The 10806-nt window shown below is 37.9% G+C and overlaps 1 protein-coding gene across 4 annotated transcripts in view; it reads right to left on the bottom strand.

The window, feature by feature from the left end:
• Positions 1-991: 991 nt before the first annotated feature.
• The window catches only part of LOC148369773 (glutathione synthetase-like), a 36449-nt gene continuing 26634 nt past the window's right edge, over positions 992-10806 (bottom strand). For 3 of the 4 annotated variants that reach the window (XM_088331954.1, XM_088331955.1, XM_088331956.1), the window contains 7 exons: positions 10437-10517; positions 10195-10272; positions 10029-10098; positions 6102-6296; positions 3752-3833; positions 3453-3642; positions 992-2811 (listed from right to left, as the gene is read on the bottom strand). In XM_088331954.1, coding sequence (XP_088188080.1) covers positions 2688-2811; positions 3453-3642; positions 3752-3833; positions 6102-6296; positions 10029-10098; positions 10195-10272; positions 10437-10517 — 820 coding nt within the window. In that variant the 3' untranslated portion in view covers positions 992-2687. Of the gene's footprint in view, positions 2812-3452; positions 3666-3751; positions 3834-6101; positions 6297-10028; positions 10099-10194; positions 10273-10436; positions 10518-10806 lie in introns of those variants that run through there. The other variant, XM_088331957.1, reaches the window with a different exon arrangement.

Raw genomic sequence — 10806 nt, 5'->3', positions numbered from 1 at the left:
CATAGCACAAATATTTTAGGCACTTAAATGAGTAATCTTTTATTGAATAACTCCAATTCAAACTTTAACGGTAATAAAAAAATTGAATATTTGTATTACAACTGTTCCAGAGAGTCAAATATAAAAGCAGCAATGTGACAAAAATACAAGTACAACAATGTCAACATGTCAACTATACCTTCTATTGCGCAATATTTTGAGAATAAAGTCAGAAAGTGCAAATAATGTAAACAATACAATCTAAAAACCTTTATAAAATAATTCGACTACAACAACAGTAAAAGAGCAAAAGTCAAGAGAGTCAAACCAAAAAATCCGCAATGTAACGAGCCCTTTTGGCTTTGTTGCTATAGTGACAATGGATTTACGGGTTTTTGTTCATGAAGAGTGACATATTTACACTTTTGGTTGCATCTTGTTGCTTTTTGCAGGGTGAGCTTTTTCATGTGTTTATGTAAATTGGGGATGCCGTCACAGTAGCAGATCACTTTATCATACAAATTACACCTAGCACTGTCCTTTTCTGTAGTCGGAAAAAAATCCCACACCGTGCTAATCTCCCTGTTTGCCTGTGTCATTTTTAGCTACTGGTTTTGGCACTCTCTTCTCCCTGGCAGGCATGATGCAGCAGCAGGTCAGGTAGGAAGAAGTGCTAAAAGTGTGCCTGTCAGTCACAGAACAGGCATAAACCTAGAGTGACCAAGGGTGCGAGGCGAGAGAGAAAGCTACTACGCTATCCACATATAGTATCGATGCGAAACAAGTTCTTGCCTAGCAGCGGTAATATCGATATTTAGATTGATCCGCCCACCCCTAAGAGACCCAGGGCCAGGAAAACATAACACAATGGTCCTAGTCGGACGCAGGGCACTGAAGGTAACTCGAGGAAAGCAAGGCAGGAAAATCCGAAAAGTCAAGGAAAGAAACAAACTTTTTTTTTCAGATAAAACCAATTTTATTCCCTTTGCTCCAGACAATCAAGTGTACACCATTTAAAGGTACAATGTGTAATATTTAATGCCTCCTAGTAGTACAACAATCTTTAAGAAAAAAACATTAATTTGAATACCAGGCAAACATACACAAACTCCATGCCATCTTAATGTTTTATCAAAAAAAGATCAGAGGTCGGGAAACTTGTATTTCCTTTACATAGTGGAAACCCCGCCTAGACGCTTGTCTGACGTCTTGCTGCTACACTGTGCTCTCTGCTTGGATTTTTGTTCACATTTCACAATACAGTGCCATCTAGTGGTTGAATATTACACACTGGGGCTTTAAAAACATTCCCAACAAAATACATTTAAAAGTGACAAAACAGGATGGTCTGCATAGCTGTCAATTTGCAGGTTTTGACTATTTTATGTTTTTTAATCATTTTAAAATGTGTACAACGATTTTTGTGCAGGATTTTTTTTTTAAAAACTCGTTTTTTTTTTGGTTAGACCTATCTTTCCCATCTGACTTTAATCCCGGTCGTCTCGGTCAGTGGTAGCAGACGACAAAGTCATCTTTGATTGCTAATAGTGTTGCTGTAGACTAACAATTGTTTTCCTTGATAAAGTTTTTTTCAATTACAACTAACATTGTACGTCTTGCTGTGAGTAAATAGGTTTCGCATAGTGTTTGTAACTGTAAGGTTTTTTTATTGCTTGATACAGGGTTCGTACACCTTTCTCATGGCCAATTCAAGCACGTTTTGAGGACCAATCCAGTATGAATTGTGTATTTTCCAGAGCCACATATACATCTGTGATTTATATATTCTATGCTTTGCTTGTGTTTGCATTTATCAAGATATATGAGTTTTAGATGTTGAGTAAATCGCAATTATATTTGTGGATCTGGAGAATATGTGTATATGTCTTGGGGACAAATCTCTCTCCATATATAGGTGTTGCCTAAAAATATGAAATATGTAGGTTACATTTTCAGTTTCATGAAGTTCTTCCCAATACAGTTTATCACTTGATTTTCTGAATGGCATATAATACATGTCCATAATTGATGCATGATCCATGCCCTTATACATCTCATAGTGCCCTGTATGGGTGTAGCATGTAACTATTCCCTTGGGCGCAACCCGTAAGGTGTGATGACGCTTCATAGGACAATGCAATGCAAACTATTGCAAGTTGCCGTTAATCATGAAGCAAGACGGATTGCAAAGGCAGAGCAAAGCTCAATAGAAATGATAATAATAATAATACATTGTACTTCGAAGCGCCTTTCAGGACACCTAAGGTCGATGTATATATAGAAACAAACAACAATAAAAAAGGCATATGATCATGAAAATCTAAGTCTGACGAGGTGGGTTTGGAGTCCGGATTAGAAGGTGGACAACGCGGCAGAAAGTCAGGCGTCAATGAGTTCCAAGAGACCACTGTCGATAACATTCTTAAACAGACTTGTTGAGAAACATGGCAACAACTTCAACCATTTACAATCATTTCACGCAAAATTCAAGCACTTTTAAATCCTTGAAAACACTTTTTTTAAAAATTCAAGCATTTTCAAAGACTTTAAGCACCTGTACAAACCCTTTCTATGAGGGGAATTGCAAATACCAAAAAGGAGAACAATTGGCTGAGGTTGACGGGTATAAATCTGGAAAAGAATCGGATATTCGAAATGGGCGTGGCTAGCAGGACGAATACTTACACAAGACTGTATCACGCATCTACTCAGAAGAGGAGCGGGCTGTCGATAACTGCCGCTCCAGCAGCAACACCGCCATCAGAGTACTCAGAACACTTTGTCCTCATGAGGTAGCCCACAAAATCGTTCATCACCACATCTTTACCGTGCCTGAACAAAATCATTCGCAAGGTAAGGATGAGATTCGTACTGATTCTTTAATCTCCTCAATTCCATGTGACAGAAATACAATCACTGTGCTTTGCAAGTATTACTCCACCCCCTCCCCAAGAACATTTTGACATATTTCAGGCTTCAGACTTATAGATTAAAAACTCCAAATATTTTCCAAGAATCAACAACAAGTAAGAGACAACTGTGAAAAACAATCACATTTTTTAGCGTGCTTACAGATGAAAAATTGAAAAGTAGGGGTTGCAAAAATATTGGCGCCCTTTGAGTTTATACTTAGTGCCACCACCTTTTGCTGTGATCACAGAATGTTTTGAAACAGCCCAAATTCCTTTAAGTTTGATGGTGATCGTATGTGCACACCGTTTTTCAGATCTTTTCCTAAATGCTCAATAGGATTGAGGTCTGGACTTTTGGCTTTGCCATTCCAACACTTTTTTTTAGTTTCAAACCATTCCATTTTAGATTTTGCTTAATGTTTAGGGCCGTTGTCCTGTTGGAAGGTGAATCTGGGCCCTATTCTCAGGACTCCAACATATTTTCTGTCAGAATTGGCCTGTATTTGGGGCAATACTTTCACTAGGCACTGTAAACACAAGTTCATTATTGACCATGCTTACCTGACATAAACTCCAAAGAATCCCAGTTCACTTATACAATGACTCAATGTGAGGGGCTTTCCTCTTCTCAGCATGTAGTTCTGTGCTGGTACAGGCTGGATTTTTTCCATTAGAATGTAGGCCATCCTCTCAGGACTCGTCTTCACTTTGCCAAGAACTTCACGTATCTCTTGTCCATAAATGTTGTTTCCTCAAAGTACAAAATTGTGAAAACTTTTTTTCATTTTAGTTGAACATTTTTTGGATTTGTAAGAAATTTTGCAGAGGAAGAGAATGTAGTTTTATTTCTTCGATCATACCTCCTCCTTCTCGTTGAGGCTTTAGGACATACTGATCTGGTGTTTCCAAGGCCATTGCAACGGATTTGTCACCTTCTGGTCCCTTGATCAAAACCCCCCAAAAATACCACAGCTTAAAAACCTAGCTCATTCAATGCAGTTTCTCGGAAATGGGAAAAGCCAGCCACTTTTTGCAATTTGGACTCATTTTTGAAGGCCTACGGAAAATGTAGTTTTGTGGCTATGTAGGCATAAGACATAAGGAAAGAATGCTTCAACCCTCATCTTTTATTAGAAAAAAATTATCTGTCTAGCTTTAACCATTGTTTAGTAAACAACAGTTGAACATTGCCAAGTCACTTGAAAATCCTCGTTTCCATGACAACTTCTGAGAAAAACATATTTTTGAGAAAAAATGCATTTCAAGCAGAACTTTTACTTGTATGGTTTGTTTTTGCATTTTTTAATACTTCCAAACTCCAAACAATGCGTTCTATGACCACAAGGACACTATGCTCGCAAGATAACGTTTTATTGCAAGAATACTAAACTTAAGTATGATATATTCATGAACAAGAACTTTTCAGTGCCCAATGTTTCCTGGTGAAGTGATCACACGATTTTGGTCAACATGGCGATTGCGGACGCACGGCAAATGCCATCCCTCAATGGCCTGACAATGACGAAGGGACTTTGTCATCATTTTTATAGAAAGAAAAAAACATCTTTAAAGTGTTAAATGACTGTACATATAAGTTGATCTTTGCTTTTTTCACCACACTGCTCTACTGCTCCGCCTAAGGACTCTCAATTCCCTAATACAACACAAGAAGGTGGGCTTTTCTTCGATGTGTGGACAAAGATCTGATCAAGCCACCACTGCCCCCTAAAAATTATTTTTCATACTAAAATAATTCCCAGAGGCTTGTTACTTATCTAAGCTTAAAAGACACTTCTACTCTATAGCATATAAATAACCTATATGTTTGTTGACAATATCCCTGTACTATTTGTGATTGCAACATCCATGGCAGCCTGATCATCCTGAAAGGGGGATTACCACATGTGCGGCCCCTTCTCAAGGTTTCTTCATTTTACTCATGTTGAGGTTTTTGAGTTTTTCCTTGCCCTCATGTTGGTTTCAGATCAGGGGATGGTGTAATAATAGCCTGTAATAATAGTCTGTGCAATAACCAGTGCAGCCCTTTGAGACTCTTTGTGATCAAGGGCTATACAAATAAAAATGATTTGACTTGACTTGACTCAATAAGCTGCACCAAAGCCTCCATGATCATTGGTTTTCTTTTTAATAAAACAAAACAAAAAAATCTTTGTTTTGGCACTCAGGGACAATGCTTCTGAAAATGTTTCTATGGCACTGAATGTGTTTTAAAAACTCCCAAGACTGTGACAAAAACATTCAATTGGAATTGGGCTGCATTGATTTGTGTATCATTGTGACAAAACACTATGGTTGCAGCCCAAAATAATAGAATTAGTGAGAGTAGTAGCAAACTTATAGTCATGCCATCCAGTTTTTATTTTCAGTTTTTTATTTCATTCAAAATAATCAGCACATAAACTTAATTTGTAACTTAAAGAAGCTATACGGAACTCGCTGGCACCATTTTCTGGCTCGTGTCATCATCAAAGCCTCTGTAAGCTCATGATGCACACGCAAGCACGTGCATTTCTTAGAAGTGCTCAAATAACCTTTATCTTTATCTGTTTTGGGGTTCAATTGGCCTTTAAACTTTACTGAACCTTCTAAAACCCTTCTTGATCAATGCGCACGCATGAGGACGCCAGGTCTTAGGAGGTTAAAGAAGTTTTCTTTTGACGTTCATCATTTTAATGTTGTACTAGCAAATAGAAGCAAAAAAAAGCACCCGCAGAGACGGGTATCACGTCACTGTCTATCAGCTCTTATTCGTCGTTTCTTTCGGCGCTTAGTAAATACTATACTCGTAATCGCTTTATATGGTAGTTGCTATTTTGAATGGTGACATGATCCGAACAGACGTGACGAGGAGAGCGGAGAACCGCGCCGCTACACGTCTTCAGGTTTACAGGGGCTCGCCGCGTTTGCCCCGTACTGAAAAAATAACAGCGTTATTTATAACGGCGTTATTCCCAACACTGGTCACCACACATCAATATGATAGAATTTTCTCGAACTGCTTGAATCAAAAGAACGAACAATTCTTTGGGATCAGCAATCCTATGTTTGAATTGACCCTAAAAGCGCTGAATTCACATTTGTGATGAATAAGAGAAATCTGACTTCCCACATTGATGTTGAAAGAATTCCCACATTCAAATCAGAGAAATTGCCCGGAAGTAAACTGTACACATAAATCACATTGCTCACCATGTCCAGAGTGTAAAGGCCAGCAAATGTAGCCCGTACTTGCTCCACTACTTCAGGCTGGTTGGGGAGGAATCGTTCCAGAACACCGGGCTCGGAAAGAACCTGCTGGACCTTCTTGGTTCCAGCCAGGTGAGTGCCGATATCCGGACACTTTACAGCTAAAGAGCGCTCCATCATCAGGCGGGCCTCCCATGCCTATTACAGCAATATGAAGCGCATTGTACGGATCAATATTTTATCATGTGTCATAATAGTCATCGATTCAACTTAAAATTCAATAAGAATAACAATAATATTAAACGTACAAATGGTTGGAATACTTAAATTAATAGTCTGTTAGAGAGCATGTCTATATTCAAATACACAAATATTATGTTTCACTTATTAATCTAAAGTGCAAAAACATTCACTAAAGGCATGTGTGTGCTGTATTACTCGTGTGGAGGCTTCTTGTTTACAGTAAAAAAGGTATATACATGTGTCTGGTTTAAAAACCTAGATCAGGGGTCAGGAACCTTTTTGACTCAGAGCCATCAAAGCAAAATATTTTGAGAGCGACACCATATATTTTTTTTTAGACAAAATTCAACAAAATCGCCAAACCGACTCTCGAGACAAAAGGTAATTTTCCAGCCCTTTTTACTTCACTGTGTGACATTTGATAATTTGATCAAATCTATTAAAAAAATATAATGCCATAGCCTCGGGGTCAGGAACCTTTTTCACAAAATACTGCAATAGAGGATACCAACGTATTTACCTTCAGTGCAGTAGGCACTAGGCGAGTAAAAGAGTGCGTGTGCCCTGTGTATAGCTCCACTCATTTCTACCGCTCACCCATTAAATTTGCTCTATGTGCTATGATATGGCTTTTGGGTAGAAAGTTAATTTTGGATTCAAGTTTGTTCGGTGGCATTTCAACAATGAACATAGTTTTTTTTAATGCGCTTCCATATAAAGGATTATCTAGTGATTTACAGCCACATCGGCGTCCTATATATACTGGACCAAACCCTTTGAGTCACTCAATTTCTTGCGTCTTAACTCTGAAAAGACCGAAATGTTAGTCATTGGTCCATCTAAATGCCGTGACTTATTCTCAAAAACTGCTGTGAACATTGACAAATGTCACATCACACAGAGTGACTCAGTTAAAAATTTAGGTGTCATATTTGCCCCTGATCTATCCTTTGAAATGCATGTAAAGAAAATTACTAGAACCGCTTTCTTCCATCTTCGTAACATTGCTAAAATCCGTTCAATACTGTCTCAGTCTGATGCGGAAATTATAATTCATGCGTTTGTTACCTCCCGTCTCGATTACTGTAATGCACTACTCTCTGGTCTCCCGAAGTCTAGAATCAAGTCACTTCAGCTGGTACAAAATGCCGCAGCGAGGCTTTTAACTAGGACAAAAAAGTACGATCACATAACACCGATTTTGGCTAACCTGCATTGGCTCCCAGTTAGCCATAGATGTGACTTCAAGGTTCTCTTAGTATTGTACAAAATCATACATGGACTTGCTCCCTCTTATCTTTCAGATCCGATTTGCCCCTACGTTCTGGTCCGAAGCCTACGATCTGAGAGTGCCGGTCTTCTGGTGATCCCAAGAGCAAAGAAGTGTTCTGCTGGTTCGAGAGCATTCTCCATCCGGGCACCGGTGCTGTGGAATGCTCTTCCCCCTGAGATCCGATCTGCAACCTCAGTGGAAATTTTTTAATCTAAACTTAAAACTCACTTCTACTCCATAGCATATGAATAACCTACTCTTCTCGTCGGCTGAAAAATAGTCTGTGTAATATAGTGTAATAATCTGTGAAGCCCTTTGAGACTCTTCGTGATTTAGGGCTATACAAATAAAAATGACTTGACTTGACTTGACTTAATACTGTCTACATATCACATGTGCGGCAATTAGCTTTGAATGAAACTGTATTTCGAACATGAGAAAACAAAAATAAAACAAAACGACAAGTCAAACAACAAAAACAATGAGAACGTCACATGACCGAAAAAGGAATAGGAAAAAGCATATGTTTATTTGATCCTACCCCACCGTCTTAATAATTGTGTCTTATAGCTAAATATCCTGTGAATTTAAATATAACAAACACCTCAGGAATATCAATATTTACATACGTTTCGTGGATTCATAGTCACGCCGTCATCATCATCATTATCATCACCACTACGACTTTCACCGTCATCATCATTATTATTCCTGTCTCCATCCATTCTCAGCATAATATATAATAAGAGTATCGATCATAATAACAATAATTCTCATTGGTGCTCATGGTGACAATTGACTGCTATGTGGTGTGTGTTTTCTGTCATATAAGTATCTTTGGGTCTGCCCCAAGGCAGCAGGACCATCATTGTTGAGTGTACTGATCTTTGCATTAAAAAGACAAGGTACGAGAGCTTGAGCCAGAAACTCCCACTTGTCTGCCCTAACTAAAAAATGTGCAGGGATGTGTTCTTCTGTTTGTGTTCTTTTTAGGATGTATATCTATGAGATTGTCTTTCAATTTATTTTGTTTGGTTTTTTTAACATCATCACCATTAATTTCTTCACCGCATTGGTTTGCTTATAAATATAGATCTAGATTGAAATGAATTTGTTTTCATTGGTGACAGAAAAATAATTACAATGAGAGTAAGAATAGCCATATAGTTGATGACAATAATAACAGTCCCAAAAACAACAAAAATAATAGTCTCAATAATAGTTATAATACAAACAGGCTTAATGAGTAGCTTGACCAATATATTGACTGTATAAGGCTGCTCACTAACATTATTTAGACACCAATAATACTACTAGTACAAATAATATTTACAATAATAGTCACTTAAGTTATAATAATAATAATTATCATCATCACAATAGTTAAAATGATACCAGACTCATTATTTGTTTTACCTATCTATTAACTCTTTAATGCAGCTTATCACTCAATATCATTCAGACACCAGTAATAATGACAATAATAACAATAGCGATAATAACAGTTAAAAACAGTTATGATCACAATAATTAGAATATTATCAAAAATAATGATAACAAAGTTGATTTATGGCTTAATCCACCCAATTGCTCTATTAATAGTTCTAATCCTTAACTATCTTTCAGAAGCAATTTTCTTCCTCTCTGTAATTTGATAGCTTTAAATGTAATAATATATAAATACAATTTCATTTTATCTCCAAGCTATTTGTACTCATGAAAAGAGCCATGTATGGCTGGCAAGCAATAGGTTCCCGACTCTTGCCATAGCCTGTGTCCCAAATCAACAAATATACCCCATAAGATTTGGCTTTCTCCGAAGTTACGTCAGCTCGTTAAGGCTCATTTTGACAATCATTTTTGTTGCAAATAATGGTTTCAAAACAAGATGCAAGTTTTTTTGTAAAAACGTCACAAAATACTGCAAACGAGAACTATTTGGAGGTATTTAGGGGCGTGCACTATGTTTGCAAAGATCCGCCTACCTCCACGGCTCACCTAATCAAATTACTCTGGGTGCTTGGCTCGCGTATTCTGGTGGTTACAGTTAGTTCTGTGTGTTTTCCTCAACAGTGAACATAGATTGTTTAATGAGCTTCCATAAAAAGTACTCCACTCAGAGAGATAAGGCCAAAACGGTGTATGTGAGTATTTCCTGTTGTTGAAACTTTGCTCTTTGAATTTTGGAAAGAACAGATGGATAACTGTGTTACTGTGTTGCATCGGCTTTGCATACACGAACATTGAAAAGACACAGGGAAGATCACAAAGTCACCTGTCTTTTCACAGACAAGGTCGCTATGGCCCCTAATCTTCAAGCCAGATGTACTCATGAAAATGGCCATATCTGTCCCGTGAGCCATACGATTCAGACCCCTGGCCTAGATGGTTGACCTTGGCTAAATAGTCAATACCTTTTCAGACTTGTAGTTCTCAGGCATAAAGCCATGCCTGAAGTAAACGACTGCGACTTCGTAGCCTTCACTGAATTTGTGGGAAAATGAAAACTGTAACAGGAAAAGACAAACCACAGCCCGTAGTGTTCTTGAAGTTGTAAAATTATGGACAAAGGTCACTTACACATGCAGTCTCTTGTCCTCATCCAGTTTCCCAGATTCAAACACTTCCTCAAAAGTCTTTCTTATTGTGGCAATATTGCTGAAAAACATTGATTGGTGAGAAAAATGCAGCTCTGCCTTCCATCCATCCCCTGCCCCACTCCCTAGCCCCCCCATATCCTCCCAGACTCCTTTCCTAAAACCATCCATGTCAAAAGACATTTAATAAATATATTGTGAAAGTCTCAGGAAACTACATCTTACCTATTCCACAATTCATGCTCAATTATTCGATGATCGAGGATATTAATGTGAGTGTCCCCCAACAAGAACAGGATAACTGCCCTGAAATGATAACAAGACTTCAATTATACACTTTACCACAGCATTTACATGTAGACAACTGTATATATATATATATATATATATATATATATATATATATATATACACACCGTATTTTCCGCACTGTAAGGCGCACCTAAAAGTCTTAATTTTTTTCAAAAGCTGACCATGCGCCTTATAATACAGTGCGCCTTATAATACCGTGCGCCTTATATATATGGCTCAATATTAAATCGCAAGGTCTCGCAACTTACGCAACAGCCGCCGACTCGATTTTCCCCCGAACGTG

This window comes from Urocampus carinirostris, chromosome 3 (assembly GCF_059441175.1).
Source record: "Urocampus carinirostris isolate Australia breed hairy pipefish chromosome 3, RoL_Ucar_1.0, whole genome shotgun sequence".
In the NCBI taxonomy this organism is placed as follows: domain Eukaryota; kingdom Metazoa; phylum Chordata; class Actinopteri; order Syngnathiformes; family Syngnathidae; genus Urocampus; species Urocampus carinirostris.
This window is presented reverse-complemented; position numbering and strand designations above follow the sequence as displayed.